At 41.8% G+C, this 17639-nt stretch overlaps 1 protein-coding gene across 1 annotated transcript in view; it reads right to left on the reverse strand.

Annotated features, from left to right (window-relative positions):
• Positions 1-404: 404 nt before the first annotated feature.
• Positions 405-17639, reverse strand: part of nol10 (nucleolar protein 10) — a 44396-nt gene continuing 27161 nt past the window's right edge. The window contains exons 15-21 of the mRNA XM_039009661.1: positions 13468-13547; positions 13266-13364; positions 10745-10837; positions 10350-10526; positions 9910-10214; positions 4386-4488; positions 405-1043 (exon numbers count right to left, since the gene is read on the reverse strand). Of these exons, the coding sequence (XP_038865589.1) occupies positions 846-1043; positions 4386-4488; positions 9910-10214; positions 10350-10526; positions 10745-10837; positions 13266-13364; positions 13468-13547 (1055 nt within the window). The 3' untranslated portion in view covers positions 405-845. The remainder of the gene's footprint in view (positions 1044-4385; positions 4489-9909; positions 10215-10349; positions 10527-10744; positions 10838-13265; positions 13365-13467; positions 13548-17639) is intronic.

Here is a 17639-nt window from a genome sequence, read left to right on the forward strand (position 1 = left end):
GGTGATGGGAGGCCAAACGGAGAAAGGTGCTTCCAAGAATTGGGGATCCATGTTCCCAGGACTTCTCTGTTTTCTCTTCCCTCCTTTTTCCATTTGTGGCCGTTTGAATTCCACAGAAAGTGTTGTCATACAAAGGAAGTAAAAGAGTTTTGTGAAGCCTTTCAGTTGTTAGTCATACAAGTGAACAGACATTATTGGGTGCTAATCCTTATGTCAGTTGATTAAAACAATGACTTTACCCATACAACTGAGGCTTCACCTGTAATTAATTTAAAGATACATGCATCTCTTCGGAGAATGGAACGAGTCAGTAACTCAGTGTGTCCAATTGTTGGATGTATTTTTGGATAGCTGCTTCCATCGACCATGAGGCTACTATCAAAACATAACACAGACCAGGGAGATAAGTTTAGTAGAAAGGGTTTATGGGCTAGGCACAGTGCCTAATACAGATATGTTTTGTCTGCACTAGAGAACAATGAGGATTGTGAAGTGAAAAAAAAACACGGTGAAGGTCAGGAGCTTCTCACGGACATACGAATGCACACAGATCAAACTGCATACACCACAAAATCACACCATTTTGCACGCAACAGACATTACACATTGTATACTTTCATAGCAGCTCCACCAACATATCTTCATAACTGAGTTACAGGGCAGGTCACAATCGGTCAGGTCACTTTTGTATCACAACCTCTTGATTCCCAGACGATAACAAAGTTTAATTCTATTATAAAATTAGGTTGGGAAATGGCTGTAAGAAAAGACATTACTCTTTTGACTTTGGGCTACTTAATCTCAGTATTTTCCCTGAGAGTAGTTCAGTTACCACTGCCTCTACCTCAGTAGTGCTCCCTGCCTCTACTCCCTCCCCTGCCTCTACTCCCTCCTCTGCCTCTAAATCCGCCCCTCCCTCTAAATCCGCCCCTCCCTCTACCCCTGCCTCTCTCACTCGACAGGTGTCCAGCGGACCTCCTCAGCTTCTTCCTCTCCTCGTGGTGATCACGCTCCGCCTGCTGCTGCCGCTGTTGCTGCTCCGACTGAAGGAGATAATTGAGAAAGGAGAGGCAGAGAGCGAAAGGAGAAAGAGATACTTTTAATTAGAGTATGATTTAAGCTGCAATATATAACTGTTTGGGCAACCTGACCCAATTCACATATAAATGTGTGTTATAGATCTGTCATTCTCATTGAAAGCAAGTATAAGAAGCGGTAGATCTGTTCTATGTGCGCTATTTCTATGCTTCCCGATCTTAAGTTTTGTTTTTACGTCTTTTACTTTCGGGTTTATACACCTTCAAACAGCTGAAAATGCAATATTTCTGGTTATGGAAATTATATTTCACAGCAGTTTAGATACAGAGCTGCCAACTCCAACGCATTGGCCATGAGACACTCATTTGACCCACTTCTCACGCATTGAAAAGTACTACTTTCATTTTTCAACTGTGCTCCAAATCGTTTTGAAATCGGAGCATCTTCGCCTGAAATTTAACATCATTGTCCTGTCTTACAGCGGCACATTGAAGCATATGATTGGCGATTGGATGCATGGTATAAAGAAACGCCCCTCAAGATTAGAGCGGAGGTGAATAGAGAGAGAACAGTCTCCCCTGCGTTTTTAAAAATGTAAAAAGAGAAGCACGGTTTTGTTTGCTGTTACTCCCGTCCCCATTTCAGAATACAGCCTTGACAGCATGTACTAAAGTCAATTTAATCCACACTTGCATTAGTCCCCTTGTTTGGTGATTGGCATTTAGGCTGTGACAACGACAAGGCAGCACCACAGACCTACAGTATGTTTTAGCAGGGAAGTTTGGTAGGGTGACCTGATTTGGAACTATGAAAGAAATTTTGTCAAACAGATTTTGAACCCAAAAGTAAAACTTTTAATTCTACATATACAAATAATTTGGGTAGAGTGTAGGGGCAGATTTATGCAATCTTGTCTTCAGTAGATTTTATTAGCTATTTACTTAATTTAGTCTGATCAGTGGAACAATTGTCATTCTTAACGATGGGCTAAAATATAGGGTAATTACTGTGCTTCATCAAGAACACTACTGTTATTCCCCACACTTATTTTATTATTCCACTTCTTCACAATTCTGCCACTGTAAACACATTTTAAATCTGATATGCCTACTTCTGTGTTTGAAAATGAATTATATGAGGCTATGTATTTTTTTGCAGCTATTTAAGTCATCCAATGCTTATTTGTATATTACATGCTTATTAAATTACATTTTAGTATTGTGCACATGCTAGGCAGAGATGGTAGGGGGACTCACAACTCAAACAGTTGAGTAAGATGATGGCAAGGACCTTCAACTAGTAGGCATAAACCACCTGAATATTGATATTCATTACATTTTTCTTCAAGGTTTGGTGATTTTAAGAAATGTATTGTTATAACATTAACATTTTCAAACACCCAGCACTTGCGAAACATAGATCAGGGATGGCCAACCCACCTGGAGAGCAAGCAGGATTTTCTTCCAGTCCTATTTTAAAGAGATAGTTCACCCAAATTACAAAACATAAAAGTGTGTGTCCTTACCTTGAAAGCAGTCTATGGACAAAGAGACTGCAATCTATAATTTGGTTACCCACTGCCATCAACCATTAATAGTGGTAACAATCCCCGGTAGGTGTCGTATACAACTTTCCACCCGAGAACAGGGGTCAATCCCGGTTTCCAACCTTCCCACTGTTTCTAGCATTTGCCTGTCTCCCTATCTCATTTTCATTACTGAATAAAGTGTCAAACCACCTAAAAAATGTTACAGCAAATATTAGCATACGTTACATTTCATCCCCCTAAAATCTCAAAGTAACAAATTCGTAAAATTTTGAGTGTTCATTTAATGTTCAATGCATCCTGAATACACCTAATTTTCCACCCTGGTCATAGGCCTAAGCCATGTCAAAATACGCAGAATTGCAGGAAATTAGCTTTAAAACAGTAACATTTTCTTGGGGTAGGAATCAATCCCCTGTCTAGATCCCCAATCCCCAGTCTAGAGATTGTGCCAGGGGCAAATCTAACTCCAAGATATCTTCAAAAGTTGGCTGCCCTGTAGATGGATTCTCTACACTATACTTGCTTGTTTTGTCACAAACTGAAATTAGGCGAACTATTACAATTTTAGCAACCAAGAAATGGCGGAGCGATTTCTGCATAGTGCATCTTTAAGCGATCTTCTGCAAAACAATTATAGCTTTCTCTTAACAGACCTGTAATCAACATTGACCCCCAGCTCATGTAGTAGTACAGGGGATTTACCCAGCAGACAGACTCAGTCTCTCTGCATGTGAGGGAGCCTTGGCCAAACTTAGCTTGGCCTTGCACCATCAGTGTCTCATGCAAAACCAATGATATTGATTTGAAACCCTGCAATGTCCATGCAACTCAGTGATAATTAGAAGGGTGATGATACAAGAGTCAGTCGGGCGACTGTGTTAATAAAAATTCAAAGTCAAAACAACAGTCAAACAAATGGCCATGATCAAAACTTGCCATTTTCTGTGACATTGTTCCTCTTCTGCAGGCACCGTTATAGATTATACTCAGTGGCTACAAACAGTGTCAACCTTAACCTGTAAATATGTATGTTTGGGAAAACACACAGACTGATGGCGATACAGCGTACTCAGAAAGTATTCACACCCCAGAGTACTCAGAAAGTATTCACACCTAAAATGTTAAAGTGGAATTATGTTTTAAAACATTTTTTTTTTAAATGTATAAAAAAATGAAAAACTGAAATGTTTTGAGTTAATAAGTGTTCAACCCCTTTGTTATGGCAAGCCTAAATAAGTTCAGGAGTAAAAATTTGCTTAAGTTATATAAGTCAGCAATGTGTCAAGAAGCAGTGTGGCTTGGCAGGGTCGTGTTTTGGAGGACGCATGGCTCTCGACCTTCACTTCTCCCGAGTCCGTAAGGGAGTTGCAGCGATAGGACAAGACTAACTACCAATTGGATATCACGAAATTGAGGAGAAAAACAAAATGATAAATGGAAGAGGCAAGTGAAAGGGGGGAAAAAAAATAAGGAATTTGTTTGTCAGCCCTGCATTAAAGACCAAAATTGGTTAAAGAAAATTGTGTTTCATTTAAGGAACAAAAAAATGGACCGCTGTGCCATATAGATTGCAAAATAGTTGGGAAGAGATTTGATGTACTGATTCCATGGCACATGGTTTACGAACTGATACGCAAAACAATGACAAACTCTGTTGGTTACTGTATCGAGGATCAGCAGAAATCCAGATCCGTAGTTTGAAAAGACATGACTGTGGAGGTAGCATATGTTGAAGGCAAATTATACATTTGTTGTTCCTTTCAGTGGCTTATTATGTAATGGTGTCATCATGACTTACCTTCTTGAGGGTGAAGGTGAGCTGTTTGCTGCCAACAGCTGTGTCAGCCACGTTTACTGTTCCAGAACGTTCCTCCAGCTTCAGACGCTCCTCCAGTGATGCTCTAGTAGACACATAACATGTCAATACGGGACACATGGGCAGGTCTATCACCAGCATACACACAATACAATGGTGATGAAATGCAGTACCTATAAAGCGGGAGAAAAGAGTACTTAAATATCCTACTCAAGTAGAAGTACTGTTACTTTAATGACATTTTTCGCTCATTTAAAAAGTACTCAGAGTAAAAGCAATGGAGTTACTTTTCAAATAAAAACATTAACAAATTATAATTTTAAAAAGGCACTTGAGCCAACAATTTAAAAAAAAAATGCTGCAGTGAATTCCTTGTCCGTTTTATGTGTTGGGAGTAGGGTGCACTACAGAAACTGCTCTATTAACATTTAGTCTTCTTTCACTCAAAACTTCAATAATTGCTTTTTAATGAGTTTGAAGCACAAGTAGAGGGTGTGTTACATAATGGGAAGAAAACCTTGGGACACCCTTCCTGTATTTGGAGCCTTCCTATATTTGACCCTTGTCCTAATTTTTCTTGCTACGTGCTGCATGTGTCCACCTGTCAAGACAGTGATGGATGTGACAGACTCTCAGGCCAGGCCGCACATTTCTGTCTGCTGTAGAGAGCTCAGTACAGTCAGGCACCTGAGACACAGTCACACAGGCCCACACGTTTCCCTGCTAATCGTTGTAGTGGCAAAAAAAATACTTATAAACTAGGGCTACACAATGAATCAAATTCACATCAAAATCGCAATAGAGGCATGTGCAATATCCAGATCGCAAGAGATCCATGTAGATGCAATATTTTGAAACATATCAGCCGCGTGTAACATCCGTTTTAATAGTTCCCCCTCCTCGCTGTTAGATCAAATCAAATATTATTTGTCACATGTGCCAAATACAACAGGTGAAATTACCGTGAAATGCTTACTTACAAGCCCTTAACCAACAATGCAGAGGAAGATAATATATTCTAACTAATCAAAAAAAAAAGTAACAATAATATAACAACAACGACACTATATACAGGGGGTACGGGTTAGTTTAGGTAATTGAGGTCATATGTACACTGAACAAAACTATACACCTAAGTTTGTCCCATGTTTCATGAGCTGAAATAAAAAAATGCCTAAAATTTTCCATGCGCACAAAAGCTTATTTCTCTTAAATGTTGTGAACAAATTTGTTTACATCCCTGTCAGTGAGCATTTCTCATTAACCAAGACAGGTGTGGCATAAGAAGGTGATTAAACAGCATGATCATTAGATAGATGCATCTTGTGCTGGGGACAATAAAAGGCCACTTTAAAATGTACAGTTGTGTCACACAACACCACAGATGTCTCAAGTTGAGGGAGCGTGCAATTGGCATGCTGACTGCAGGAATGTCCACCAGAGCTGTCGCCGGAGAATTGTATGTTTATTTCTCTACCATAAGCTGCCTCCAACGTCGTTTTAGAGAATTTGGCAGTATGTCCAACCGCCCTCATAAACACAGACCACGTATAACCACTCTACCCCAGGACCCCCACATCTGGCTTCCTCACCTGTGGGATCGTTTGAGGGGGGGGGGGGGGGGGGGGGGGGGGGGTGTTGCTGAGGAGTATTTCTGTCTGTAATAATGCCCTTTTGTGCAGAAAAACTCATTCTGATTGGCTGGGCCTGGCTCCCCAGTGGGTGTGCCTGGCTGCCAAGTGAGTGGGCCTATGCCCTCCAATGGCTGCACCCCTGCCCAGTTAATTTATTTCAATTGACCGATTTCCTAATATGGACTGTAACTCAGTGAAATCGTTGCATTTATATTTTTGTTCAATATTCATGTACAGTTGAAGTCGGAAGTTTACATACACTTAGGTCGGAGTCATTAAAACTCGTTTTTCAACCACTCCACCAATGTCTTGTTAACAAACTATAGTTTTGGCAAGTCGGTTAGGACATCTACTTTGTGCATGACACACAGTAATTTTCCCAATAATTGTTTACAGACAGATTATTTCACTTATAATTCACTGTATCACAATTCCAGTGGGTCAGAAGTTTACATACACTAAGTTGACTGTGCCCCAAAACAGCTAGGAAAATTCCAGAAAATTATGTCATGGCTTTAGAAGCTTCTGATAGGCTAATTGACATCATTTGAGTCAATTGGAGCTGTACCTGTGGATGTATTTCAAGGCCTACCTTCAAACTGACTGCCTCTTTGCTTGACATCATGGGAAAATCAAAAGAAATCAGCCAAGACCTCAGAAAAACAATTGTAGACCTCCACAAGTCTGGTTCATCCTTGGGAGCAATTTCCACTTTCATCTGTACAAACAATAGTACGCAAGTATAAACAACATGGGACGAAGCCGTCATACCGCTCAGGAAGGAGACGCGTTCTGTCTCTTAGAGATGAACGTACTTTGGTGCGAAAAGTGCAAATCAATCCCAGAACAACAGCAAAGGACCTTGTGAAGATGTTGGAGGAAACAGTTACAAAAGTGTCTATATCCACAGTAAAACAAGTCCTATATCGACATAACCTGTATGGCCGCTCAGCAAGGAAGAAGCCACTGCTCCAAAACCGCCATAAAAAAGCCAGACTACAGTTTGCAACTGCACATGGAGACAAAGATTAAAGACAAGCTAAAGCTTGGTCGCAAATGGGTTTTCCCAAATGGACAATGACCCCAAGCATACTTCCAAAGTTGTGGCAAAATGGCTTAAGGACAACGAAGTCAAGGTATTGGAGTGGCCATCACAAAGCCCTGACCTCAATCCCATCGAAATTTGTGGGCAGAACTGAAAAAGCGTGTGCGAGCAAGGAGACCTACAAACCTGACTCAGTTAAACCAGCTCTGTCATGAGGAATGGGCCAAAATTCACCCAACTTATTGTGGAAAGCTTGTGGAAGGCTACCCGAAATGTTTGACCCAAGTTAAACAATTTAAAGGCAATGCTACCAAATACTAATCGAGTGTATGTAAACTTCTGACCCACTGGGATTGTGATGAAGGAAATAAAAGCTGAAATAAATCACTACTATTATTCTGACATTTCACATTCTTTAAATAAAGTGGTGATCCTAACTAACCTAAGACAGTGAATTTTTACTATGATTAAATGTCAGGAATTGTGAAAAACTGAGTTTAAATGTATTTTGCTAAGGTGTCTGTAAACTTAAACTGTAGGTAGGGGTAATAAACAGCGAGTACAACCAGTGTAAAAAAAGGGGGTCAATGCAAATAGTCCGGGTGGCCATTTGATTTACTGTTCACAGGTCTTATGGCTTGGCGGTAGAAGCTGTTAAGGAGCCTTTTGGACCTAGACTTGGCGCTTAGGTATCGCTAGTCGTGCGGTAGCAGAGACAACAGTCGATGACTTGGCTGGCTGGAGTCTGACAATTTTTAGGGCCTTCCTCGGGAACCGCCTGATATAGAGGCCCTGGATGGCAGGAAACTTGGCCCCAGCGATGTACTCGGCCATACGCACTACCTTCTGTAGCACCTTGCGGACGGATGCCGAACAGTTGCCATACCAGGCGGTGATGAAATCAGTCCGGATGCTCTCGATGGTGCAGCTGTATATTTTTGTTGATTCACTATAAGTTTTTATGAGGTTCTGTTAGGTCAAATGCAGTCAACTTTGCTTTTTAATGTGTCATTCTATTTCTATGATTCCAACAGTTCACCTAAGTGTTTTGATCTAAACTCAGCAAAAAAATAAATGTCCTCTCACTGTCAACTGTGATTATTTTCAGCAAACTTAACATGTGTAAATAGTTGTATGAACATAACAATATTCAACAACAACTGAGACATAAACTGAACAAGTTCCACAGACATGTGACTAACAGAAATGGAATAATGTGTCCCTGAACAAAGAGGGGGTCAAAATCAAAAGTAACAGTTAGTATCTGGTGTGGACACCAGCTGAATTAAGTACTGCAGTGCATCTCCTCCTCATGGACTGCACCAGATTTTCCAGTTCTTGCTGTGAAAAATTACCCCAGTCTTCCATCAAGGCACCTGCAAGTTCCCGGACATTTCTGGGGGGGGAATGGCCCTAGGCCTCACCCCCCGTCCAACAGGTCCCAGACGTGCTCAATGGGATTGAGATCCGGGCTCTTCGCTGGCCATGGCAGAACACTGACATTCCTGTCTTGCAGGAAATCACGCACAGAACGAGCAGTATGGCTGGTGGCATTGTCATGCTGGAGGGTCATGTCAGGATGAGCCTGCAGAAAGGGTACCACATGAGGGAGGAGGACGTCTTCACTGTAACGCACAGCGTTGAGATTGCCTGCAATGACAACAAGCTCAGTCCGATGATGCTGTGATGCACCGCCCCCAGACCATGACGGACCCTCCACCTCCAAATCAATCCCGCTCCAGAGTACCGGCCTCGGTGTAACGCTCATTCCCTCGACGATAAATGCGAATCTGACCATCACCCCATGCGAGACAAAACCGTGACTCGTCAGTGAAGAACACTTTTTGCCAGTCCTGTCTGGTCCAGCGACGGTGGGTTTGTGCCCATAGGCGACGTTGTTGACGGTGATGTCTGGTGAGGACCTGCCTTACAACAGGGCTACAAGCCCTCAGTCCAGCCTCTCTCAGCCTATTGCGGACAGTCTGAGCACTGATGGAGTGATTGTGCGTTCCTGGTGTAACTCTGGCAGTTGTTGTTGCAATCCTGTACCTGTCCCGCAGGTGTGATGTTTGGATGTACCGATCCTGTGCAGGTGTTGTTACACGTGGTCTGCCACTGCGAGGATGATCAGCTGTCCGTCCTGTCTCCCTGTGGCGCTGTCTTAGGTGTCTCACAGTACGGACATTGCAATTTATTGCCCTGGCCTCGTCTGCAGTCCTCATGCCTCCTTGCAGCATGCCTAAGGCACATTCACACAGATGAGCAGGGACCCTGGGCATCTTTCTTTTGGTGTTTTTCAGAGTCAGTAGAAAGCCTCTTTAGTGTCCTAAGTTTTCATAACTGACCTTAATTGCCTACCGTCTGTAAGCTGTTAGTGTCTTAACGACCGTTCCACAGGTGCATGCTCATTAATTGTTTATGGTTCATTGAACAAGCATGGGAAACAGTGTTTAAACCCTTTACAATGAAGATCTGTGAAGTAATTCGGATTTTTACGACTTATCTTTGAAAGACAGGGTCCTGAAAAAGGGACGTTTCTTTTTTTGCTGAGTTTATATCACACGTCAAATCACAATTGCAATATTTGATAAAAACCATATTTGTTTCCAATATCGTGCAGCCCTATCATATACTCCATGTGCCATGTCCATGTGAGGGGTGATTTATTTCTGCTGAATGACAGTAACAATGGGAAAATCTATATCATTTGATGCAATCGCTGTAGTACTCTGTGGCATCTATTCAAAATATTATGGTTCAGAGGTTGTTCATAGAGACTAGAGAACATCACCAGAAGCTCACTTGAAAAAAATAAAAATGTACTCACTTCTGCAATTTCTGCTTGCGCGCCACGTCCCCGAAGCTGCGGAACTCCTCACCAGCCTTGATCTGGAAGAAGCGGGGCTGCTGACCTTGTTTCCTGCCCTGGGCATGGTTCTGGGTGGAGTCCTGGTCCAGCAGGGTGGTGTTGCGGTCCTGCTGCTTCCTCTCCTGCCGCCTGCGGTCCCTCCCCTCCTCATATATGAGGCGCCGCTGCTCCCTGACCTCGTCCACCCAGCTTTTATCATCATCAGAACTCTCGTCTGAGCTGTCACGCCCCTCTGGTTCCTCCTCTTCCTGGTCTGCCTTCGCCTGCAGAGGAAGAAGAGGTAGGGGTGGCATTGTAGAATTAGAAAAGGTAGAAAGATTGTTCACACTGAAAGTCACATTCCATAGTGGGTGTCAAACTTCAGTAGGGGTAGTAAGCTAGCTATCTAGCATCGTTACATTTTCGGCGTCTGTGGCCTGCTTGGCTAGCAGCCGCAGCTTCTTCCTCCTCTTCTGGCCCACTTTGGACACGATGGGGTTGAGCAGGCGGAACTCCTCACTCTGCTCCTCCACCTGGTAGTCTGGGTTCTCAAACATCACCTGGAAACGCTCGTCGCTAAGGATGCTGGGTAGAGCCTGGCCGAGGGGCAGAGAGAGGGAGAGAAAGGATTTGATTGACAGCTTAGGCAGCTGACATTCGCTAGATGAGTATATTTCAGATATACATACCAGTTTCCTCTAGATTACCTTAGAACCAAAACTATATAAACCCAGCCTACAGCTCAGAAGTCTTCATCAATTGTAGACCAGACCAGTAGTATGTGAACTATGTGTGCAGGTACATGTGCTCCTACCTTGCCCTTCTTCTTCCTGGCAGACAGTTCTGCCTCGTCGTCTCCCTCCTCCATCAGTTTGAGAGCCAGCTCCTTGTTCACCTTGGGCAGCTTCTGTCTCAGCAACATAGAACATTCATACAACAAACAATATATTAGCTGTAAAGTTGAAGTCGGAAGTTTACATACACTTTAGCCAAATACAGTTACACTCAGTTTTTCACAATTCCTGACATTTAATCCTAGTATAAATTCCCTGTTTTAGGTCAGTTAGGATCACCACTATTTTAAGAATGTGAAATGTCAGAATAGTAGAGAATTATTTCTTTCATCACATTCCCAGTGGGTCAGAAGTTTACATACACTCAATTAGTATTTGGTAGCATTACCTTAAAATTGTTTAACTTGGGTCAAACGTTTCTTGTAGCCTTCCACAAGCTTCCCACAATAAGTTGGGTGAATTTTGGCCCATTCCTCCTGACAGAGCTGGTGTAACTGAGTCAGGTTTGTAGGTCTCCTTGCTCGCACACGCTTTTTCAGTTCTGCCCACAAATGTTCTATAGGATTGAGGTCAGGGCTTTGTGATGGCCACTCCAATACCTTGACTTTGTTGTCCTTAAGCCATTTGCCACAACTTTGGAAGTATGCTTGGGGTCATTGTCCATTTGGAAGACCCATTTGCGACCAAGCTTTAACTTCCTGACTGATGTCTTGAGATGTTGCTTCAATATATCCACATAATTTCCTTTCCTCATGATGCCATCTATTTTGTGAAGTGCACCAGTCCCTCCTCCTGCAGCAAAGCACCCCCACAACATGCTGCCGCCACCCCCGTGCTTCACGGTTGGGATGGTGTTCTTCGGCTTGCAAGCGTCCCCCTTTTTCCTCCAAACATAACGATGGTCATTATGGCCAAACAGTAATATTTTTGTTTCATCAGACCAGAGGACATTTCTCCAAAAAGTACGATCTTTGTCCCCATGTGCAGTTGCAAACCGTAGTCTGGCTTTTTTATGGCGGTTTTGGAGCAGTGGCTTCTTCTTTGCTGAGTGGCCTTTCAGGTTATGTCGATATAGGCCTCGTTTTACTGTGTATATAGATACTTCTGTAACTGTTTCCTCCAGCATCTTCACAATGTCCTTTGCTGTTGTTCTGGGAATGATTTGCACTTTTCGCACCAAAGTACGTTCATCTCTAGGAGACAGAACACGTCTCCTTCCTGAGCGGTATGATGGCTGCATGGTCCCATGGTGTTTATACTTGCGTACTATTGTTAGTACAGATGAACGTGGTACCTTCAGGCATTTGGAAATTGATCCCAAGGATGAACCAGACTTGTGGAGGTCTACAATTTTTTTTGGCTGATTTCTTTTCATTTTCCCATGATGTCAAGCAAAGAGGCAAGAGTTTGAAGGTAGGCCTTGAAATACATCCACAAGTACACCTCCAATTGACTCAAATGATGTCAATTAGCCTATCAGAAGCTTCTAAAGCCATGACATCATTTTCTGGAATTTTCCAAGCAGTTTTAAGGCACAGCAAACTTACATGCTGACCAGACCGGACACGTCGCGTGTGCCAGCGTTGCAAAATACATTTTGAAATCCATGTTATTCAATTATTGCACCCACACTGCTCGCGCGCGCCAACGAGCGTCTGCGTTGCCAAAGGCTAAAATAGAAGTCATTCCTATTTCTGACGCAGGTCGCGCTGCAAGTCCTGCCTCTCCCATCTCCTCATTGGTTTATAGAAGCAGGTACCCACGTGCCATCTCCTCATTGGTTAAACCCACGTGGGTGATTGAAAGACGAACTGTTTTCCCGGTCGTCGTGTTAATACTACGAAAGTTTAGATGCCAATCCACATATAAGTTCAAAGATGAAAAGGCCTGGAAGGAGGAGAGATGACTAGAAACGATTCGGTTGACCGTTTTATGTGTGGATTAATTGTCGGAGTAGAGGACCTTGTACATTTCAGGTAAAATAACAACTCAATGTTTATATCCCAGGACAAATTAGCTAGTAACAGCAAGCTAGCTAGATAGGACAAATTAGCTAGCATGTGCAAGCTAGCTAGCTAAATTGCCATACATGTTTAATGCTTTTCGACCTGTCCCCTAATTGGTTCAGAGTTTGTTTTGATATTTTAACCTGCGTGTCGGGATCGCGTTTGGTGTGGGGGGACAAAGTAAATGTATGCGCGATGGCGCACGCGCGCAGCCGGTTTGGGTTCCGTGTTAGTGTATGTAAACTTCTGTCCCACTGGAATTGTGATACAGTGAAATAATCTGTTTGTAAACAATTGTTGGAAAAATTACTGTGTATCATGCACAAAGTAGATGTCCTAACCGACTTGCCAAAACTATAGTTTGTTAACAAGACATTTGTGGAGTGGTTGAAAAACGAGTTAATGACTCCAACCTAAGTGTATGTAATCGTCCGACTTCAACTGTATATACACTTCTTAGAAAACATAATTTTTCACCATATCCAGTCTGTCTGAATGTATGTTTTTAACAGTCAGACAGAGTATGATATCCCACCTTGATTTGTACTCTCTGGGCCCTGGACTCTTCTATCTTCTGACGAATCTTGTCCTTGCGGTACTCCTCATAGGCAAACGGATTGGCCATGGTCTTCACCTGGACAAATCACACAAAATATATTTAAAACACAAAACACAAACTCTGTAACATCAACAATCAACTAAGAATATGCAGTTAGACACACATCTACACAACCTACCTTGTGGTAGAGTCTGATGTCCATGAAGAAGCCGTGCATGTATGCCCGCAGGAGAGCAGATCCCACCAGGTGAGACAAACCTATGGTTGAACACAACATTATACATTATATGTACATGAAATGTACATATTTGAATAACATGAGTAAACAGCTACATTATACATTTGTATAATGATTGTTGATTTATATATTTTATTTACAGTATCTCTATATTCAACTTCCCTGAGGCAGGCTACATGTCACCTGAAACTAAAATATTGGTGCTCTTCCAAATTGGTGACGTGCATTGCCAAGCCCAGTAATGAGTATTAATTAAAGAGATAGTTCACCCAAACGACTAAATTACACATTGATTTTCTTACCCTGTAAGCCAGGGATGTCAAACTCATTCCATGGAGGGCCTAGTGTCTGCAGGTTCTTGTTTTTCCCTTTCAATTAAGCCTTAGACAACCAGGTGTGGGGAGTTCCTTTGTTTTTATTTCCCTGGCACCGTTTCCAAATGCTAACGTTTTAGCAGTTGCGGCAAAAGCCCCATTCATGTCATGGTACCGATATTAGCATTTTTCACGCATCATGTCCAAATCATCTGAAAGTATCTAAAATTGATTGTGAAGCTCAACGACATCACTTATAGATGATTTGAACATGATGCGCGTAAAATGCTAATATCGGTACCATGACATGAATGGGATTTATTACCAGGAACAGTGCCAGGGAAACTAAACCAAAGCATGGATTGCTGTCATACCTTGTCCATAGACCGCTTCCAAAAGTGGTATTCAACCTTTTTCAGTGGGGGGACAATTTTTTTTGCCAGAAATTGTGTCAACCCCACCACAAATCTAATGTTGTAAATGTTGATTTTCACATCAACAAATAACCTTCAATTCAGTACATATTAATCTCTTATCAAAATTAAGAGAAGCAATACATTAATTTACTTAATGAAATTGTATTTTGCAAATGTATCTTTGTCAAAAACGTTTGTATATTGTCCCATAAAAGAATCTGTACTGTTAATTTTTGGTTCCCCCGCCCCCCAAAAATAAAGTTTTATTTAAATTTGGTGGCCCCGCACTGGCTTACAGGGTAAGGAAACTAATGTCATTTTGTAATTTGGGTGAACTATCCCTTTAACTTTGAGACACAGCCTATTGGAAGGTGCTGTAAGAAAATGGCATACGACTACAGATATCTGCAGACATCTGCTTCTTTCAACAGGCTGGTTGTTCCCATTTAAACTGACACGTTCAGGACAGTAGGGAACATAGGGTAGGCATATACTTAGCAAAGTGGGTTTTACGATCATTAAGCTTTTACTTCTTATTACAGACTTTAATAATCAATTGTATGCTAAAGAAAAACAGTTTTTTCAACAGGACTGTAGCGAAAGCTTGTTTCATTTAGTGCTAGATTCGGCTAACATTGACCTTTCAGCCATTTGGCAAGACGCCTTATGAGAGCATTTAGATAAAGTTTTGTAACATCAGTCTCCAGCCACAATTCTTTAAGCTCTGAATGAAGTTGAGTTAGTGACTGCCATGAGGCTTTTTAGTCTCTGCTTAGTTTCATTCCAGAAGACCACTTTAATTCAGGAATGTGTGGGAGTTGTGGCACGCAAGGACCAGGGTTGGCTAGGTTACTTTGTAAGTGTAATCCGTTACAGTTAGTAGTTACCTGTCCAAAATTGTAATCAGTAACGTAACTTTTTGATTACCCAAACTCAGTAAGGTTATCTGATTAATTTCCGTTACTTTTGGATTACTTTCCTTTTAAGAGGCATTAGAAGACAAAAAGGATCCATCAAACGTATATGGTGTGTCATCATAGTGCTCTCTGACTTGTGGTCAGACTTGCTCAAGTGGAACAAACTTAATCTCGTGCCTATTTTTAATGCTGAATTGAATGTCACTGAGAAAGCATTTAGAAGTAATCCAAGAAGTAATAATCTAGTATTTCAAAAGTGTTTATCTAATCACAATATTTTTGCTGGTAATGGAACGTATAACTAGGCAAGTCAGTTAAGAACTCTTATTTACAATGACGGCCTACACTGGCCAGATTACAGTTAGCTGTTTTGTAATCGGATTACATGTAACTCCCCAACCCTGGCAAGGACTGTGTGTGTGTGTGGTAAAAAGATAGAACCCCCCTTTCCCCAGAAATCTCACTATCCGGCTGGCAGCCTGTCTGTTACATAACAAGGACATTTCACAGCTGCAGTGAACTGAACTCCCCTTCCCCCTAATCTACTCCACCCCTCTCACCCTCCCTCCTGCCCTCTCTCGCCCTCCCTCTCTCTCTATCACCCTCCCACTCTCACCCTCCCTCTCTATCACCCTCCTTTTATTCCTCCCCAACCAACTGAATTTCTCATCCTTGTCATTTGATCTCTTTAGTGCTAACCCAAGCATTCCTGTTCTTTCAACCCTTCTGTTCACCACCCCTTTATCTCTCACTATGCCTTATTCCATTGCTTAATTTCTCTCTCCATTCCGCCAGTGTTTCCCCTACCGTTCATTTTTAGGAGGGACTTGTAAACCGGGCTGTTGTGTTGCCTCAATATGCCTAAATTCAAAATGGTCTCCACTGAATGGCAAGTGTAGTGCAGACAGCCCTGGAAGTTTCCCTAGGACCTGTCGGCCTAAAACAACTTGAATGCTCGATTCAATAGGCACTTGTATTTCTGGAGATCTTAGATGAACAAATCTCCACCCCCCTCTCACCTAGGGCTGGGGCGGTAGTGACATTTTGTCAGCTGGTGATTGTCAAGAAAATAACTGCCGGTCTCACGGTAATTGACCATTAATTAACAAACACATCTAACATCTCCTGGCTTCCACGCACAGCCTACAAGACACTGATGCAGACCTTTGGAAAATCTAAATTTTTAAAACAAGTCTAATAAATCAATCTAATATAGCCTACACTATCACAATAAATCCATTATTTATTGTAGACAGGTCTAAAGAAACATGATATGATGAAAATGTAGTCTATTTCAGAAGAACAAAATAGCATACTCTGAGTTGTCCTTATGTTAGGTCCTGATCTGGCTGAGCCATACTTCATTTAGCAGACAAGATTTGCTTAGAATTCCGTGGCATTATTTTACAGTATGAAGAATACAATTGAACATAGCTGAATAAAATAGAAAGGATATTTTCTCCAAACGATTTGAGGGAGTGCGCATATGCAGCTATTCTGTGTTGAGCGGTTAACAAAGAAACAGGTCCTCCTATATGCTTAATTTAGAGTTATTTATGCAACCTTAGTTGTGATACAAACATTAGGCTATACATTTAGATTTTTAATACATTATAAGGCTGCATGATGTGAATAATGATGATTTGAAAAAAGTCGCATGAAAGGCTCTGCTTTATCTTTTGCGCAGGGTGCACACACTTCATCAGTTTCTCATTCATAATTTGACAAGCACTTGATAATGCCTCAAATTTCCCGGCAGCATCCCCTTTGTGTGGCCGTAATACCCCCCCCCCCAAAAAAATCCATGCCTTTTACAGCCAGTGGTCGTTGTGCCTGTGGGCTGAATATAAATAATACCCTTCTCCAGGCTGCATGCTCCGAAGAACCTCTCACTCACATGGCTCTCTCAGATAGTGCATTCGGAAAGTATTCAGACACCTTAAATCTTTCCACATTTTGTTACGTTACAGCCTTATTTTAAATGTATTAAAATATATATATATTTTTTTCCTCATATATATATATATATTTCTCATACATCTACACACAATACCTAATAAAAACAAAACGAAAAATGTTTTTTTTAAATGTTTGCAAATGTTTTAAAACTAAGAACAGAAATACCTTATTTACATAAGTATTCAGACCCTTTGCTATGAGACTCGAAATTGAGCTCAGGTGCATCCTGTTTCCATTGAGATGTTTCTACAACTTGGAGTCCACCTGTGCTAAATTCAATTATTTGGACATGATTTGGAAAGGCACACATCTGTCTATATAAGGTCCCACAGTTGATAGTGTATGTCAGAGCAAAACACAAGCCATGAGGTCAAAGGAATTGTCCGTAGAACTCAGACAGGATTGTGTTGAGGCATAGAACTTGGGAAGGGTACAAAAACATTTCTGCAGCATTGAAGGTCCCCAAGAACACAGTGGCCTCAGTGGCCACAGTGGTTAACCTTCCA

Source organism: Salvelinus namaycush, chromosome 15, assembly GCF_016432855.1.
Source record: "Salvelinus namaycush isolate Seneca chromosome 15, SaNama_1.0, whole genome shotgun sequence".
NCBI lineage: Eukaryota > Metazoa > Chordata > Actinopteri > Salmoniformes > Salmonidae > Salvelinus > Salvelinus namaycush.